At 35.4% G+C, this 19,482-nt stretch overlaps 2 protein-coding genes across 3 annotated transcripts; both read right to left on the reverse strand.

Annotated features, from left to right (window-relative positions):
* Positions 1-447: 447 nt before the first annotated feature.
* On the reverse strand, positions 448-19,174 carry LOC144970881 (mitotic spindle assembly checkpoint protein MAD2B-like). The gene is made up of 7 exons (XM_078911015.1): positions 18,594-19,174; positions 15,162-15,294; positions 14,547-14,722; positions 13,790-13,884; positions 12,937-13,010; positions 11,920-12,012; positions 448-5,841 (listed from the first exon to the last, which is right to left on the reverse strand). Exons 2-7 carry the CDS (start codon positions 15,273-15,275, stop codon positions 5,803-5,805), a joined length of 591 nt encoding a protein of 196 aa, XP_078767141.1. The 5' UTR covers positions 15,276-15,294; positions 18,594-19,174; the 3' UTR covers positions 448-5,802.
* Positions 5,862-10,368, reverse strand: LOC144970882 (uncharacterized). 2 transcript variants are annotated; one of them, XM_078911016.1, is made up of 3 exons: positions 10,204-10,368; positions 9,783-9,866; positions 5,862-8,574 (listed from the first exon to the last, which is right to left on the reverse strand). In XM_078911016.1, the coding sequence occupies exon 3, from the start codon at positions 8,017-8,019 to the stop codon at positions 7,444-7,446; it is 576 nt and encodes a 191-aa protein (XP_078767142.1). In that variant the 5' UTR covers positions 8,020-8,574; positions 9,783-9,866; positions 10,204-10,368; the 3' UTR covers positions 5,862-7,443. The 2 variants fall into 2 exon arrangements, with proteins under 2 accessions (XP_078767142.1, XP_078767143.1); XM_078911017.1 differs by lacking the exons at positions 9,783-9,866; positions 10,204-10,368 and adding an exon at positions 9,393-9,507.
* Positions 19,175-19,482: the final 308 nt, after the last annotated feature.

Below are 19,482 nucleotides of genomic sequence, written 5' to 3' on the forward strand. Positions count from 1 at the left end.
ATAACCCAAATTGTTATGGGTTCATCGTGTTTTGGAAATACTCTCAAAAGAATCGCAAAATATAATTCATTACAGCAATGTGAAATCAAGCCCATAATTGCTTTCGGCTATCAGATCTGCAAATACGTGCACGTATATAATACTATTTTTAAAAAACCCCAATGAAAAATATATCATCTCCCAAACTATAACTATACTGTTTCCCTCCCAACCAAGGACTCCGGCCAGGGTTATGACAAAATTAAGTAATCTCATTCCAAGACAAAGACAGAAAGCATGTTGGAAAAGAAATATAGGGGGGATAGAAGACACAGTAAGTGTCTCCCTGCCCAGTATGGGAGGTCAGGAACCACACCCAGGATGCAAGTTTGGATGCAGTGTCCGTTGCAAAAACAACACAGAACATGAATGAAGAGAAGAAACTAAAAACCCAAAGGAACATCAAAGTGAATCAAAATAGATAATTATTTATTTGGCATTGTATTGTAATTATAAAAAATCACATCAAATTAGTCATATCACTCTCTCTCTCTCTCTCTCTCTCTCTCTCTCTCTCTCTCTCTCTCTCTCTCTCTCTCTCTCTCTCTCTCTCTCTCTCTCTCTCTCTCTCACACACACACACACACACACACGAGCGCCTCAGACCACTACTAAAATAAATAAAAAATATATCATTCATAACATGAAGATTTATACAAACTGCATTTACATTTGTGTTTATCGTTATAATGAACTAATTTTCCAGGAGTGGTTTATAATATCAAGACAATTTCTTACAGCAGACAATGTAGCATGGAATCAAATTCCAATTTCATTCAATTCTCTGCAAGTCAACTAAACATGAGCTTGTGCCAGAACCAGATCTTGTTTATCTTGTAATTAATTCATCTTTGACCAATTCTTTGGTCAACAGCAATTTTTGCTTTTGGCGAATTACAACTTATTTTTATCAATTCAAAAATATCTTTTAAATATTGCTATGAAAGCATTGTGAAACCTAAAACTTTGAACAAGAGTAAAAGACCACAGATAACTGATTGTTGTGCTAAAGTTCAGCTTCTGGCACATTCCTTTTATATAGATAAAAAAAGACTCTTTTTACGATAGCCTATCTATCTTCGCTCAACATCAACATTTTTGAGCAGGCCACCTAATTGGATCTCGTTTTTTTTTAATGACGCCAAAGGCGCCGATAGTTTATGTCTCAAGGGCTGTTCTTGAAGTCAGTTAACAACTTATTTGGTTACAACATTGTCAATTGTGTGTTGGAGAATAATTTAGCAATTAATACTTCACACACCAGACCACCATCGTCTGGACCTATTTCACTTCTAGTGGGAATTTTTCAAGGAATAGTGGTAGATTGTTTTGTTTGCTTTTGTGTTTAAGGGTTTTACGGCACTTGCAACACATTAAGGTCATATCAGCGCCAGTCAAAAGGAAGACAATGGGAAAGTAAAAGTTCTATAGTTACAATTAAATCACCCAAGAGAAGATAAGACAAAGGGGAACTGGTTCAAATAGCGAACAGATGTAGATTCCGAGACCACACTATCAATGTACCTAAAACTCTCATCCAGACACAAGCACAGGACCCCACTAAGAGGAATACACTCAAATGTTTACAAATCATATAATATAATATGTGTAAACAAAGCATAATAGAGTGCATAACAGAGAGATGATTTACAAGGAAAAAATATCATCTCCCAAAACTAACTATACATTGGACTGTTTCACTCTCAGTTAGGGCGTCTGGCCAGGACCAGGACAAAACCAAGTAATCTCATTCCAAGACAAAGACAGAAAGCAAGTTGGAAAGCAGATATAGGGGGATAGAAGATGCCATAAATACCTCCCTGCTCACTATGGGAGATCAGGAACCCCACCCAGGATGTAAGAAAAGCTTGAAAATGAAATAACAGGAAATAAAAAAAAGAAATAAGAAAATGCAAGGCTAGCTATAAGTCAAAATTAGAGGATGATTTAAAATCTGGGAATATAAAGGATAAATGGAGAGAAACGAAGACGATTGTCTACCAAATTCAACCCTTTGACCGATGTTGTTGTCAATGAATTAAATAATTTTTACGCAGGTTTTGATGGTGGTAATTTTGAAAATGAAATTAATGGAATTAGATCAACATTATTAAATGATGTGACAGAAGAAGATGAGATGGTGTTTAATGAATGGCAAGTGAGAAGAGAGTTTGAGTGTGAATTCAGAAAGCGTGTGGCATTGGAGCAAGTTAATGAAAGTGTGTGCAGAGCAATTGTGTTTTATTTTTATCATTATTTTTTATATGTCTTTGCAACAATCCTATATTCCAGCCATTTGGAAAACATTGAAAATTGTCCCTGTCCCCAAGAAAGACAAGGTCTCTTGTAAGAATGATCTCAGTCCTGCAGCCCTGACATCTATAGTTATGAAATGTTTCGAACGTACTCAAAAAGCTTAATCTTCATTTTGGTCCCCATTCTAACCCCTTACAATTTGCATATAAAGCAAATAGAAGTGTGGATGATGCCATTAATCTTTTCTTGAATAATATTTACAGTTATTTAGATAAACCAAAGGCATATTGCAGAATTCTTTCTATTGATTTTTCTTCAGCATTCAAATCGACTTGTTGACTTCTTGAAAAGCTGAAATGTTTGAATTAAATTCCCATTTGATTTCCTGGATTTTAGACTTTCTAACAGAGAGAACACAATTCGTAGAAATTAATGGAAACAATTAGACACATAGTCAACTGGGTGAAAAAGATGTGCACGACTGTGATACATAGGAACAAGCACCATGGGCTTGAAAGATAAAATTTGACATTAGAAGATTTCAGAAAGACAATTCTTGTCAAGAGTCCTGAAAACAGTGAAAAAGTTTCCCAGTTCAAGAATGCATTGGTTAAACGATACAATTTGACGTCCGAAGGTTTCACAACGACATTTCTCAGCAGTTGTCCTGAAAACGGTGAAAGTTTCCCCAATTTAAAATATGATTCATTTTTAACAATTTGAAAGATTTCCTGGAATAAATGAATTGGACAGAGAACATATTTATCTGCGCTAATAAAGAGAAAAGCCCTTGAAAACATAATATATCAACTAATTGAAGATGTACACGATAATGATAGGATCAAGCATGCATTGCTTAAATTATACAATTTGAAATCAGAAGGTTTCAGAAAGACATTTCTCGTCAGCTGTCCTGAAATTGGTGAAAAAGTTTCCCAGTTTAAAACCCGTTTGGATATCTTGAAAAAAAAAAGTGACTGGACTTAGCTAATAAAGATTATACTAAGGCCGATGATGTGATTGACATTTTACATCAGGAACTATTAATGAACGCAAGCAGTCCAGCCTTACAGATTCGTGAAGGAGAGACAACCAACTTTATTAGAACTGGTTGAATTTGCCAAGATGTTCACTGAGGCACATGAGCAACGTAATGCATTTCCTAAATCATGTCACAGTAGTTAAATAATCAAACCATTCATGGCATCAGAGAATAGGAAAGGCAATTCTGATCCTAAACCTAATAAGAATTGGCGAGATTGACATGCTGCCAAATTTGACAAATCTGGTGGTAGGACAGCTGCAGTTCCAGACAAGCAAATCAGTTGTTCCTTTTGTGAAAAGACAGCGATTGTAGCTGCATTATTGTCAAGCGTGACCTTGTAGGTACGATTGAAGCAACAGCCCCATGTACAGTTGTGCACCTTGCAAATAGTGGCGTAATTAAGGTACCTATTGTACAGGTTACCATTGATTGGTAATAAGGAACATTCAGAGAGCAACATGTCCTGGGATCTGTCCTGAAATCATCTTGTAAAATCAAACAGACTGAAGAAGGTAACAAAAAAAACACTGTCAATGATACTCACTCAAACTACACAGGCAGTAGCTTGACTTCTATTGAACTGACCCTTGTGACAGAACCACTTTTTAAAAAATTGAGATTTTAAAAAAATTTCAGTCAATATCAGTTGTTTGCAAGACCTCACATATTAGACATGAATAATGGACTGAAAAACACTCTGAACATCATCATCAGGGGTCACACACCTCATACATGAAGAAAACAATACAGATCAATGTCACATCCGGGATAATCATGGCAGGTGCATCACCACAAATATAACAATCCCATGAATCAAAATGATAATCCACCATTAACATGGCGAAGCAACTACCAATGCGACACCTGTAATATAATACAGTGGAAGGTTGGACATTCTTTGCACTCCAGGTCATGCCTCCAAACGGCAGCTGAGTTCATTTCACTGGCAATATCTTCAAAGGTCAAAGGTCACAACCTAATTTGGCCCTCCATAGGGATCTAAATAAAACACTCGACCCATAGGAGAGGGTATAATACACAATGAAAGGTATAGGACTTCTTCTCTTTTTCATATTACCCTTCTTGAAAATTCATCTGCAAACTACAGGATACTGCCTTCTCAGAGTTTAAATGTCTTTTATGGTCAAAATTGGACAACGGTGACTGTATGAGAGGTTCCCAAAAAATGTCTGTTATGCCACTTAAACTGAATTGCCACTACCAACTTTAATCACTAAGGGCAAGGGATTACTCTATGTTCCAACAATACCAGGCTACCGAGACGGCTTCAGAAAATTTGTGTATTGATAATAGTTAGAATGGATATCGATGTTTACACCAATTACTAACTTTCTGAACAGATTATTTAAAGCCATTATTCCATCAATTTAGTTATCAATTACTGGAAGAAGATGTAACTAAAGTAAGTAAACAAGGGAAATAGGATGGCAAGAACCAATGCCTTCTACAAAAGCAGCTATATGTCATATAATTCATTTAATAATTTCATTTGATACTTTAAAAGCATTAAGTGAAAATTAAGGACACACATTATTATTATTACTACTGGTACAGCACTTGTTTCACAAGAAAATGATATGTAGTTATCAGTTTGTTACAGAATTTTTTTTCTCTCGAGTCATCATGATTGAGTAGCTGGGTTTGTTAGATATGGCAGAAAGTACTTTGCAATAGACTAGCAACACATACAAAAGGCAGCAAGCAATTATTACGGTCTTGCTTAATGCTAAATAAACTGGAATAGCTGCCTTCCATAGATTATATGGTCCTTTTGAATTGAATTGGGTGTCCCAATAGCTGTCGGTAGAGCACTCACTTCACAAGCAAAGGGACTGATTTCCCCGGTAGAGTTGCATTCCTTTTTTTTTTTTTGCTAGGCCTGTTAGATCTGATGGAAAGTATTTTGCGACAGATTAGCATCCTATCCAGAGGGTAGCAAACAATTTCTGTTGTCAATTTCATGCTATAGAAACCGGGCCCAAATGGCTCTGAACGACTAAGAACTTAGAAAGACGAATCAGGAATTGAAACTAACATTATTCAAATCATAGGCAAATTCTGTAACTCTCTATTCACATAATAATTAAGTCATAAATTTAGAAGTTTGTTAAATGACAGTAAGAAGGCACTCCCAAACAACTAACTGGCAAAATATGAATTCCCGGCTCCCACAAGTATTTTATAATCATCCAACGATCAATCATCTCAGTTTATGAAAAAATGGCCGGACTGGGGTTCAAAGGAATAAGGAATGTAATACAATTTTGATAGGTATATCAAATTCATCAGTGTAATGACATACTATCAGAAGGGAATTAACACACAAAGCATATAAAAGACGAAAAAAAATTCAACTGTTCAATAAGAAACCAAAATCAATACAACTTATTGTTTTGCAATCAATAAATATTTAGAACACCAAAGTAATGTTAATCCATGTGTCACCTTCCGTCCCCTTTCTCCTCTACATAAAGCTGTATCTGTGGAGGGTAACAAAAAAAACAAAAAAACTTAAATAAATATTCAAAAATACAGATCACTGAAACAATAGGTGCTGTCATAAATGCGACATATGAATGACTGCATGGATTTGAGCTTAAAAATGCCAGCAAGGATCAGGGAGAATGTTTAAATTAAATTTAAAAAAAAAATAAACCACACCCTGTGTCAAACCTATCACCTGACATACAAAACAAAAAATAAAGATTCTACAATCTCTTCCAAAGTACCAAAATACCTGTTGACCACCACTTGAAAGTTTGAAAACACAGGCATGTTGATTTGGCATCCATACTTTAGTAAATCGATAACAAATAAGTTTCATTTCAATCATCAGCAGACACCACACCGCAGAGAAATATAATGGTATTTTCTCGACGACAATGAGCAGACAAGAAGAGGAAGAAGAAGAAAAAGAAGAAGAAGAAGAAGAAGAAGAAGAAGAAGAAGAAGAAGAAGAAGAAGAAAAAGAAGAAGAAGAATAAGAAGAAGAAGAAGAAGAAGAAGAAGAAGAAGAAGAAGAAGAAGAAGAAGAAGAAGAAGAAGAAGAAGAAGAAGAAAAGGGAGGAGGAGGAAGAGGAGGAGGAGAAGGAGGAGGAGGAGGAGGAAGAGGAGAGGAGGAGAAGGAGGAGGAGGAGAAGAAGAAGATCTATCGCCTGCTATTCTTTAAAAAACTCTACCGTCCAAAGGTAAAACCTAGTAACTAGTCCCAAGCTACTTATGAGATAACCAACAAAACTCAAATAACTATCAGTATAAGCATGCTTTATTAAACATTTATAATATATCCACATCAAACAAACAATATAGATATGGGCCATATAATGTAACTGTTTTAAAATGAAAAAAATAATTATTTACAAAGAAAATAGGAGTTACTAGATTCTACCTCATGACATACAGGGGGAAAACCTAGTAACTCCAACATCTAGCAAGTTGCGCGCGCTCTCTCTCTCTCTCTCTCTCCCTCTCCCTCTCTCTCTCTCTCTCTCTCTCTCTACATAGTATGAAAATTTTAATAGATGGAATACAGGTCATCGAAATTAATTATTAGTTTTGGGTTAAATCACTAACTTCGTTATCAACCATGTCAGTCCAAAATTTTAAACCTCCTCTTTTTGTTGTAGACTTCAGCAGATTTAGAATACCTTCTTTTTTTGTGAGAGGCAATCCTCTTGCTTTACTCACTTTAGACGGCAAAACCAAATTATTTGACATTGATGGCTTCACAAAGTCAATTTCTCTTTCTTCTGAAGAAAAGGAATGTTCTTTACAAAACAGCGTTTGTTTTCCTTTGTAGAATTTCACCTCAACAACTTCCTTAAGCTTTGGCAGTTTTACATGCTTATTGGACTTTGCTCTGTTATGAGCCTGAAATTCATAAAAGTCGCTGAAGCCCAACTGTATTGTTTTTACTGTCTTGGTGGATTTTTGGCGTACGCTGACGAAATCGTCAAAGGTTATGATTTCCTTCTCCTTTTTCATCTTATTGCCAATTGCTCCATGAATGCTGTCCGCCTTCATAAACGTGTGTCCCTTTTCTAAGTATTTTATGGTTACTGAAAGAGGTGCCCATTCTTCGTTCATGCAATGGCCATGGCAGTATATAATGTCCAATTTTTATTCTGTGCTGCACAGTTGTCTGCCCAGAAAACAATGTGATCTTTCTCTGAGGATTCCATTGCCTTCAGGTAGGATGGTGCCACATCTGCTGCATTTCTCCCAGCAATCGCCTCATGCCATAAAACTACTAGGTCAGGGCCATCAGTTAACCGAGCAAACGTCTCGTTGAAGACAACTAACCTGCTAATAAAAAAATGCTGTTTTGTAGTCATCTTCGGTAACAAGATTATTTTTTGCATGTCTGCAGTAAAGATATCTGTGTCTTCACTGCTTCCACTTGACATAGACCTATACTCCTCTCTGGCCTCATTCGCCCTTCTTATGTGGTCGTCGTAATCAACCTTCCCAAGGCAAATGTCACAATCAGCAGGCATATGACTCTCCTCACTGTCGTTTTCATTGTGGACCTTGAAGATGCCACAAATGTCACAATCGTCTTGGGGTGGGTAGCCAAAAGATATCTTCTGCTTTTCAAAGATGGTTCTATATGTTTCGTAACAACCCTGTCCTCCTTTACTTTTGAAGTTGTTATACATCTCGTAGATTGACAAGTAACAGTCCAGGTATCTCCTCTAAGGGGCATGTTCTAGACGATAGTGGCTCGTTGATGGATTGTACGAGTTGATGTGATCAATTATCTTGTCATGATCCAATTTATTTGTAGGCTGTCCTTTCCCCCTACCATCTTCAATTAAAGGAGCTATGTCCTGTGATCTACCTTTCCTTGCCAGAAAGCTTGTGATGATGCCATCTGTTTTCATGCCCAAAGTTGACATAAACATGAATTTACATAGATATTTTACTACCATTTTCACTGGAAAGGCTGTATGAAACTGACTTGGTTTTGCTTCCCTTTCCAGTTTTTGGTATTTCAATTTTTAGGTGACCATCTAAAAAAAGCGATCTTTGACTGAAATCTAAACTCCAAAAATTGTTCAAAATTGTCTTTCTTTGGTCATCAGTGAAGGTATGGCAGGTAGCAGCCTTTCTACATTTTGAGGAACAGAGCGGAAGAAGTTTCTTTGTTATAAGATTATGGCTGATTTTGCTTGAGGGTGTTCGACGTCGTTTTAAGGATGTGGGTTGACAGCCTAGGGACAGTGAAAGAGGAGGAGATGGGGGAATAAATCACAATGTAAAAGACACATTCCTTCAAGCACAAATATCAAATGTTACCAATGAGTCAACATTCCTGTTTTATCATCCTTAAAAATATGGTCGTGTATAACAAATGAGAAAAAGGCAACGAGAACAACAACCTTGTGTAGCATTCTAAATGCGGCTATGTGGTCTAGTGGTATGACACTTGCTTTCGGATCGGAAAATCCTGGGTTCGAGCCTTGCTCGGTGCGTAATTGAGTCCTTGAAAAAGACTCTTTACTCACATTCTCTCACTGTACTCATGTGTAAAATAAGCACCTGAGCGTTATCTCCATCCAAAAAAAATTGTAATTTCACCTAACAGGCGTCATGTCCCGTCCTTCATGTTGGGGTTGCTGTTGACCAGGGACCCCTTATAAAGCGCTTTGAGCATGTTTAGTGGAGATTACGCTATATAAAAGCTCAATATTAATTTTAATTTTTCAATAATCAATATTATTCTATATGCTGTAATGTTCATTTCACAAACTGTTCTAGACTCTTACGAAAATAATTATAGAACTTTTTAAACACTATACTCACCAGTAATTCAATTTAAAATATACTGCAAAACAAAAATCTTTCACAGAATTTATTATTAGTACAATAAAGGAAACTGGAATATGAATGGCACTGAAATATTTTGATTAAAAACAATTTTTACACATATACACCAGTAATTTTATTTAAAATATACTGCAAAACAGAAATCTTTAACTGAATTTGTGACTAGTATAATAAAGGAAATTGGAATATGAATGGTACTTACTTTGCTCAGCATCCAATTGTTGTGATTCTGAATTTAGTTCTGGTTCATTTTGTTGTTCATTAATTTGAGGATTGGAGTCTTTGACTGCAGACACAAAATGTAAAAAAAAAGTCAATAACAGGAATATCTTGACTGAAAAAAAACATTATACACTATTTACACAAGTAATCCAATTTAAAATATACTGTAAAACAGAAACTTTAACTGAATTTGAGACTAGTACAATAAAGGAAACTGGAATATGAATGGCACTGAAATATTTTGATTGAAAACAATTTTTACACACTATATACACCAGTAATTTTATTTAAAATATACTGCAAAACAGAAATCTTTAACTGAATTTGTGACTAGTACAATAAAGGAAACTGGAATATGAATGGCACTTACTTTGCTCAGCATCCAATTGTTGTGATTCTGAATTTAGTCCTGGTTCATTTTGTTGTTCATTAATTTGAGGATTGGAGTCTTGGACTGCAGACACAAAATATGAAAAAAAAACCAATGTCAATAGTCAATAACAGGAATATTTAGATTGAAATGTTTAAACACACTATTCTTACCAGAAACTCAATTAGAAATTCTTATAAATTAGGTGATTGTCTAAATAAAGTTTCAAATTAAAAGGAAAAAAATCTCAAATAAGCTTGGTGAAAATGAGAAAAATAAACAACTTGAACTTTAGAAGTCAGTACAAGACTATTATTGAAAAATAGATGTCATTTCTGTAACACTGCATTTACCAATCAAGAAGCATTTACATCTGAAAATAAAGAAAATTAAAAATCAAACGAGATTGAAGAGCACTCACTTGTTTCAGATTCATCAGAGTAGGGCACAAAGTCTGGTCCTTGATCACCAGTGAGGAAACCTTGCTCCTGTTTCTGAGATTAAGCCATTCATTGACCCATGCACCTGTTATCGTACAAAAAGACATAAAACCCATAATAGACTTTAATGGATAAATATAACCTCATTACAAAAATTAAGTGTTTGTTCAAAACCACATTATGCCTAACGCATTATAAACTACAGGCTACAGACAGGGTCATTCAGATTTATCACTAAGTAAGTAAGAGTAAGACTAAAGACGACAGATTAGGACCCACTTTTCAACAATAAAAACTACTAAGGAACCTAAATCTTTAAGACAATTACAAGATTTGTCAGTATGGGTTGGAATAATATTAAAATAACAACATATAAAAACTTTTTTAAAACGAAACAGAAACTTAAAGTTATAGTGTTAGTCTAACAACAATCATCAATCGAGTGCATGAAAAGTCGTAAGCATCTTGTTTACTCACTTGATGTGTATTCTTCTTGAGGAAGGAGCCGTCGTACCGGTTGGAGTTCTGTATACTTTTTTACTTCATGTTTCTTGCGGCTGTTTGGTGGATTTCATGCATATTTCAATACTCTGGCATTTGTTTTCTTTTGATTTTGTTTCGATAGCGAAAGTTCTACAAGCATCTTTCCTCTGGACGCCGCCATTTTGTCACTTGGATCACGTGATTAATTCCGCCAATGAAACCCCAGCAAATTTAGTTTGCTAGGTTTTACCTCTGTTTAACCGTTGCCCATTCTCACTTAACTACAGACTAAACAACTGTGATCGGAGTTAGATGACAGAGGTAAAACCTAGTAAATGAAAGTAAAATGGTAAAACCTAGTAAGTTTCTTAGATACTAGGTTTTACCTATGTTTTAAAGGGAAATTGTTCGAGTTACTAGGTAATGCCGTAAAATATTTCCGAATCTACAAGGACTTTACCAATAAGCTTTAGTATGGAGGTCACTAAAGTTCCCCATATTACATTTCTGAGTCAAACTCATTTTTTCAAAAATTCAGAGTTACTAGGTTTTACCTTTGGACGGTAGAACTGCTATAAATACAAATGATAACAAAGGTACTCATGTTGCATTCTCTAGAGATAAGCACTGATGAAACTGAAACCCATTTCCACCTAGATTTTTATCTTGATATTCCAAACAAATTGTTTCAGAAAAATGCCCAGTACTCACTTTTATTACCTCATTATCCCTAATATTGTGCACACCAACCCTCTATACTAGCAATTTTCTAAATGACTACCTCTCTTGTTATATCATTTTAAAAAAGTCATTTTTGGAATGTCCCGGACAATAAAAAATGCAACATAAGCATCAGTCATATCAAAACTGCAGGAAGAATCATGAGATGGTGACGAACAGTATTGCTCTGATTTGTATAGACCTTTCACCTTTCAGGTAACTACTAGGATACTAAATACATATTATACTATTACGGTTGTTATAACTTTAACACCTAACATAGGTCATTGACGCACACAATGTGATGCATGGTACTCGTAAAACTGTATTTCTAGTCACAGTACATAAGATTTATTAGTATTAGTAGACGTTTAACAGGGATAATAAGGTTATTTTTAGTGTGGATTTTGTGTGTAAATGTTGTATTATGAAACTGTAAAAACCAGAAAACATTAACCATCTTCGCTTAATTCACCAAATAAATAACTTCTTACATTGAACAGTTCTGTGGAGACACTGCGTAATGGCACAAGTTTGGTATTCTTCATTGTCTGCTCTTTGTCATCAGCTTCAAGCCATGGGAAATCCTGTTAGATGTTGAACACAATATGCTTGATAAAAACTGTGATTCTTTTCAACAGTTGTAATATCAAACACAGACTTCAGACTTTATATAAAAGCAGGCCTAACATAAAGTAAAGCAAAAGCTAGGAGTTTGCAATTGAAAAATAAAAAGATTATTTAAATCAAAACAAGCACCGGCATGAATATAATCAAACCAGTTCTCTTTTATGTGGTCATAATGACTCCTATTTTTATCAAATGAATGAAAATTTTATGTTAAAAAAAACAAACAGAAAACTGAGTTGATATATAATAATTTAACTGAAAACTTATGCATTATAAAGTTTTACCCCATTATCTAAGATATTAGATTGTATCTAATGGTTAAAGCTCTATTGAATTTCATATCAATTCACTTTTAAGACACCTCTTATGGAAAATGTAGTTTACCTTTCCATTCAGTTAGCTCATGGAGGGAAAATCTCATAATAAGATGACATTACAATTGTTTTGTTTTTTAAATTTTTTTTTTTTTGTAGAAAATTGTTGTCAGCCGATGTGCACTATTTTGTATTCCAGAACTTTATAAAATGTTCCTTTTCGTCTTTGCTTTTGGGCAATATTTTAATTTGTTTGTGTTAATGTTTAGTTAATAATTATTTACTATGGAATGACAGTGGTCACAGATGTGAAGATTAGTCAAAGATAAGGAAACTTTGTTAATTTTGAGTTTGTTTCTAATATTAAAAAATAAACAAATATTAGAGCACATCAAAGTGATTTAAGTTATTCATGACCACTCTTTTATATATAGCTCCACTTTCCAAGCCCAAACTATAAATATTCTTTCGTACTCATTTACATTAAAAATGTCAATATTCTATATAATCTAATCAGAATTTCACCTTTGCACTGGAAGGGCTATGAACAAAGAATCACGACTTTACCTTTTGTATCAATTCCTCCTCAGCAGCAACAAGAGTAGAATCTTTCGTGTGGACATGAACTGTCCACGTAGTATCTGAAAAGTTATCAAATAAAACAATTAATTTGCTATACAAATTTCCATTTCAAAAGTTGTAAGTGTATATTTAGAATTTATTTTTAGGGGTTTTAAGATGCTTGTGACTTTTTCAGTCATTTCAGTCCTGATAAAAACAAAGAACACGCGGTAGCTAAAAGATTAAGGGTCTGTACTAACAAGCATACAAGAAGCAAGACAAAAGTGACTAATTCAAGGAGAGGTGGATTCCGAAAACAATCTATCTGTGTATCTAGTGTTAAAATCCCACCCAGTCATATGCAAGGGATCCCTGCTGAAACAGGAGAAACTCAAATTCTAATTTTTAAAAAACATAAAAACATAACATAATTTATAGCAAAGAGATGCTTTACATGGAAAAAAAGCTCCCACCACTTTCAAAAAAATCTCAACTACAGACTCAGCCAGGGTTCGGGCAAGTACAAAACAAAGCAAGAGTGGGAACAGAAACAGATAAGGCACAGCAAGAGTGGTTTTTCAAGCTAACTAAAGGAGGTCCTCAAAACTCCATCAAATGTTTAAAATTGAAATGAAGCCAACATAAAGTCTTGTGATGGTTTTCATATGAAAAACACTCAGATTGAAAGATCTAAGTTATATTGTTATTTCAAAGGGATTTTACAACAATTCCAAATGCTCATTTTGGTTAGTGATTTCAAAATTCTTATTGTTCTGTAACATGTGCAGATTTCTCAAAAATGATATTGAGGTTTTCAAAATACGGGGTTTAGACTTTATTAAGTAATGCTTTTATTTACCTTTAGAGGGCTCCTCTAGTAAGGCATCACTGACATTCAGTTTGAGTAGAAATCCCCTGAGAGCTTGCTCTGCCTTAAACAGGTGAGGATCTCTTCTACATATAAAACAATTTGAGAAACAAAACCAAGATTAAGCATGATATTCATAAATAATCGAGGACGCTTCACAATTATATAAAAAAATAAAAAGCCTTTTTACTGCAGGTCACAAACAAAACATGAAAATCTGGGTACAGATTTTATCAATATGAAGAATTACTTGGGACTATTTATTTTAAAGCACTTTGCAAAAATATGAGATTATGTTTGAAAATCAAAATGTCAAAATTTGAAACGAATAAATAAATCAATAATAATAATAATAATAATAATAATAATAATAATAATAATAATAATAATAATAATAATAATAATAATAATAATAATAATAATAATAACTATAACAATAATAAATATTCATAGCACAGTTCTGCTGTTCCATCATGCTTAACGCTTCATGTTTTATCTATTCCCACAGCATGTCAAATGGAACTAAATTTAATTTCATACATGTTTGAGCAATATTATTCTCATACAAATAGAAATGATACTCATTTACACCTAAGTCCAATGCCCAGATATGGTATTTACTCATTAGCAGGTACATTTCATTATATCTCGATAAAAAGCTTCATGTTTTTATGCTTCAAACACCGTATCGAAAATATAAATAAATTATTTTCCTTTTTCTTATAAGTTTTCAAAATGCTTGACTCACTCATTCCAAAAAGAGTTGAAGTGACCAATTTCAAATACAAATCTCTCCACTGGCTGCATATCATCCTCTTGCAGAATAACTACAGACATTTTATCAACAGTACCTTTGGCTAATAACACTCTAAGGCTCTCCATAATGTTGGTAATATAGCTGTTAACATCAGGATGAAGGCACATCTAAAAGAGATATAAACATTAAAGAAAAAAATGAAAAGCTGTATGAACTACCAGCATAGCTTTACTTTAACTCATTGACATTGACATTGACACCATCAACATGTTCTCTATTAAAACTGAAAGTGTATTGGATAATAAATTGCCCAATTATCTACATGACTAAAACTCCAGATGCAGCCATTTTCACCAGAACAGATTCAACTTGGACTTCGTTGAAGCCATAATTATAGCGCAACAACTGCTTCCTTTGTGGCAACAATATAAATGATCGGTAAAAAACAAAATCAATAAACCCAACTGTAAACTAAGAGTGTCAGATCAAAAAAGAGTTTGCTTGGGGCTGTTACTGTTAGCATCAGCTTCTAAAATTACTGTTGGAAGAACCTGTAATGTAGATATAGAAATCCATCCAACCACTTAAGAGCAATATACTACAAACCTGAACAGGCACATTATACTTGGTCCGCTTCTCAAAGACTCCTTGTGGATACAGCTGCCTCGTGAAGAGGATGCAATGAAGGGAAACCTCCAGAAACTCCACGAGGACATCCATCTCCCTCAGAACAACAATTCTAAAAAAAAATAGAGAACACAAGAAGCAAACTAAAATTCCATTGCAAATATATGTTGTGGCTTTTTTTGTCTCATGGTACGACACTCGCCTTCAGATCTGTAGGTCCCTTGCTTTGAGTCCTGATTTGATTAGTGCAGAAAAGTCTCTTCACTCACATTTTATCACTGTACTAGGAGTAAAATGAGTACATGGCCAGTAACAGCATTGTCTTTGCAGGAAATAACGGTAAAAGAAGCACCTACAAAAAATAGTAGACCTGTGAGTGGCAACCGATAGAATTGTCTACAAAACGGTCACTAGGCTGGACAAAAAAAGAAAACGTGATAAATGAACGGATTCGAAGGTTAACTGAAGTGAAGAATGTATCAATAAAGATGAGAGAAGATAGATTGAAATGGTTCGGACATGTAAAGAGACAAAAGAGGGAGTACGTGGGAAGGAAAGTATTGGACTTATAATTAGCGGGAAAGAGGAAAAAGGGACGCACAAAGGCTAGATGGTGGGATAAGGTAAAGGACCATATGAAAGAACTGGGCCTAGAGAAAGATGATGCTTTGAACCACGATGCATGGAGATGAGGTATTCATTATATGGCAACCCTGCAAAATGCGGGATAAGCTGAGAGAAGAAGCAGAGGAAGAAGAAGAAGAAGAAAAAGAAGAAGAAGAAGAAGAAGAAGAAGAAGAAGAAGAAGAAGAAGAAGAAGAAGAAGAAGAAGAAGAAGAAGAAGAAGAAGAAGAAGAAGAAGAAGATATTAAAAAAAAACAAAAAAAACAACAAACAGGCAAAAACCATACTGCCACAGAAGACTACCAGGCTGAGTCCGAATAATCGGTTGATTGCACATGCGCATTGAAATTTGAGTCCGAATAGCCACGGGAGACTATTCAGACGAGTCTGAATAGGTGCAGCCAAATCACAATCAAAATCGTGGTCTCCCTAGCCCTAGCCAAAACTGGCTAATTTAGCTAGTTTGTTTTTGTTTTTAATGGTTTACATGCTTGCAACACATTAAGGTCACATCAGCGCCAGTAAAAATCAAGAAAATGGGATAGTAAAAAGTTATAGAATTACAATTAAAGCACCCAAGGTAAGACAAAGGAGAATTGGTTAAATCAAATAGGCAACAGGTGTATATTCCAAGAGCACACAAACCAAATACTTAGTTTGAGATCACCTGAAAGTCTCATCCAGACACAAGCACAGGTCCCCACCAAGAGGGATACACTCAAATGTTCACTTATCATAATATGATTCATATATAATATGTAAACAAAATACAGTGCACAGAGAGATGATTTACAAGACAAAAAATATCATCTCCCAAAACTCTAACTATACATTTGATTGTTTCTCTCCCAGCTAGGGTGTATCCGGCCAGGGTTTAGGTCAAAACCAAATAATCCCATTCCAAGACAAAGACAAGCATGTTGAAAAACAGGGAGGCCTTCCGAAAGCTCCTACATCCCCAGTATTAATGTTCTAGTAGGGGGTTTGGGAGGGGGGAAACTTTCTAAATTATTAAAAAAAGTCTCCCACTTCCCAAACCCCCAACTTAAAGCATTATAAAAATAGTTTCCTCCCTCCCAAACCCCCCTACTAGAACATTAATACTGGGGATGTAGGAGCTTTTAGAAAACCTCCCAGAAAACATATTATAATTATAGGGGTATAGAAGACACCTGGGAAACATTTTGAAAAACAGATGTCGTTCGGGATTAGATTCCGAGTCTTGAAGTGCTACGTGTGGCCAATTTTGTTATACGGATGCGAAAGCTGGACTACAAATGCAGAAACACAAAAGAAGATTGAAGCTTTTGAAATGTGGTGTTTGAGAAGGATGCAGAGAATATCGTATACTGCACACAAAACGAACGAAGAAGTGCTAAAACAAACATACCAACAAAGGAAACTAATGCCCTTAATAGCGGATCGACAACTATCCTTTTTCGGACACATAGTAAGGAAAGATAAAAATGAATACCTGGCAAGTTGTGGAAAAACACCTGGTAAACGCGCCCGGGGGAGACAAAGAAAAACACTCATAGACCAACTGAAGGGCTTCACCAAACTAACAATCCAAGAGCTGTTCGAAAAAGCAAGAGACAGGGAGGAATGGAGAGAGATAATTCATGCAGTATTCGAAGCCTGGACCAGGCATGGAACCTAGAAGAAGAAGATAGAAGACACAGTAAGTGCCTCCCTGCCCACTAAAAGTCTCATCCAGACACAAGCACAGGCCCCCACTTGAGGGATACACTAAAATGTTTACTTATCATATATAACACGTAAACAAAACATAATACAGTGCACAGAGTCAGAGAGATGATTTACAAGTACAAGACAAAAAATATCATCCAAAACTCTAACTCTACATTTGAGTGTTTCCCTCCCAGTACTCTGCCAGGGCCAAGTCAAAACCAGGTAATCTCATCCCAAGTCCCAAGACAAAGACAGAAAGCATATTGGAAAACAGATAGAATTCTAGAGTTTATATAGGTATAGAAGACACAGTGCCTCCCTGCCCACTAGGAAAGTCAGGAATCCCACCCAATAATTTAGCTAGGGCATGGAGATCATGATTTGTGGTCTAGCGCCTCTATATTATTGAAGGATGAGAATGACTGGTCACAAAAAAAGAGGACATTTTTCAGCACGTAGATCAAGACCCATACAAAATGTGGTGGTGGTTGTAGTAGTAGTGGTGGTAGGGATGATGATGTGGTGGTCGTCGTAGTAGTAGTGATGGTGGTGTGGTAGTTGTAACAGTAGTGGTGGTAGGGATGAGAGGTGTGGTTGTAGTAGTAGTTGTGGTAGGGATGATGATGTGGTGGTGGTTGTAGTTGCAGAAGTAGTGGTGGTAGGGTTGATGATGTGGTGATAGTTATAGAAATGGTCGTGGTTGTAGTTGTAGTATTGGTGGTTGTAGGGATGATGATGATGGTGGTTGTAGTAGTAGTGGCAGTGGTGGTAGTGGTAGGGATGCTGATGTGGTAGTGGTAGTGTTAGGAGTGATGATGTTTGTAATTTTAGTGATGGTAGGGATGTTGATGTAGTGGTTGTGGTGAGTAGTTTTTATTATTCATTTTTAAAAAAATGAAAAAGGAGGAACTGTGATGGGGATGCGGAAGATTCTTAGCCCTGATTATTATGTCTATCCTAACCCACGTAAAACTAAAAAATGAATAGGGTCTGTCTAGATTAAAGATAATTCCTACCGGCCGGCCCTAGTCCTAGAACTCTAGATAGAATTCGCTCATGATCAACATCATCATTTTAATTTAACTCACAACTCACATTTCAACATCTGATGTTTTTCGTCTTTAACAATTATTCACAGATCCGTCTGTCAATAACCACAACGTAACAATTAGGTATTCAAATCAATTCTTCATCTTGATATGAATTAACAACCCCTCCCTTCGACGTAACATTATATAACACCGCCTATCATGAGTATTTTCCTTTTGTTTTTAAGAAGAGGCTAGCCTATTTATTTATTTTTTATGATATTCACATCCGGCCTCCGGTACCAGAGTTGCCAGATAATATTTTAAAAAATAAATAATCCAAGCCATTACGAAAAAAAAAATCCAGATTAAAAAAAAAATAATCCAAATTTCCGAAAAAAATTTCAAAATAAACTCCCAAAAACTTGAGCTTTTATAAAGCGCAATATCCATTAACCGTGCTCAAAGCACTTGACATGGGGTCCCTGGCCAACAGTAACAGCAACAATTAACATGTAGAACCTGATAATGTATCTGTGAATAATTGTGGTGTATGTAAGGCGGACGACAACGCTGTTAACGACCAGGTGCTCTTTTTATACTTGAGTACAGTGAGTAAAGAGCCATTTCCAAGGTCAAACTATGCGCAGAGCGAGGCTCGACATGCCACAATACCACATAGCCGCACTTTCTCTAGCTTATCCTAATTTGTAGCTAGAGAAATAGAAAAATGTCACCACGAGAGAAACTATTCTAATTTTGAAAAGTTCTTGCAGGCAAAATAATTATTAAAAATCCAAACTTAAAACGACAATCCAAAGATTTCAAAAATAATCATTTTTTGAAATTACATAAATTGATAAGCAAATTGTATATTGAAGATGAAATAGATTTCCCAACAGCCTTATGCAATCAGTAAGATACCGACGGCGGTGTCCATTTTTCGTCTGATTTAT

This window comes from Berghia stephanieae, chromosome 4 (genome assembly GCF_034508935.2).
Source record: "Berghia stephanieae isolate SIO BIC M18660-M18661 chromosome 4, UCSD_Bste_1.3, whole genome shotgun sequence".
NCBI lineage: Eukaryota > Metazoa > Mollusca > Gastropoda > Nudibranchia > Aeolidiidae > Berghia > Berghia stephanieae.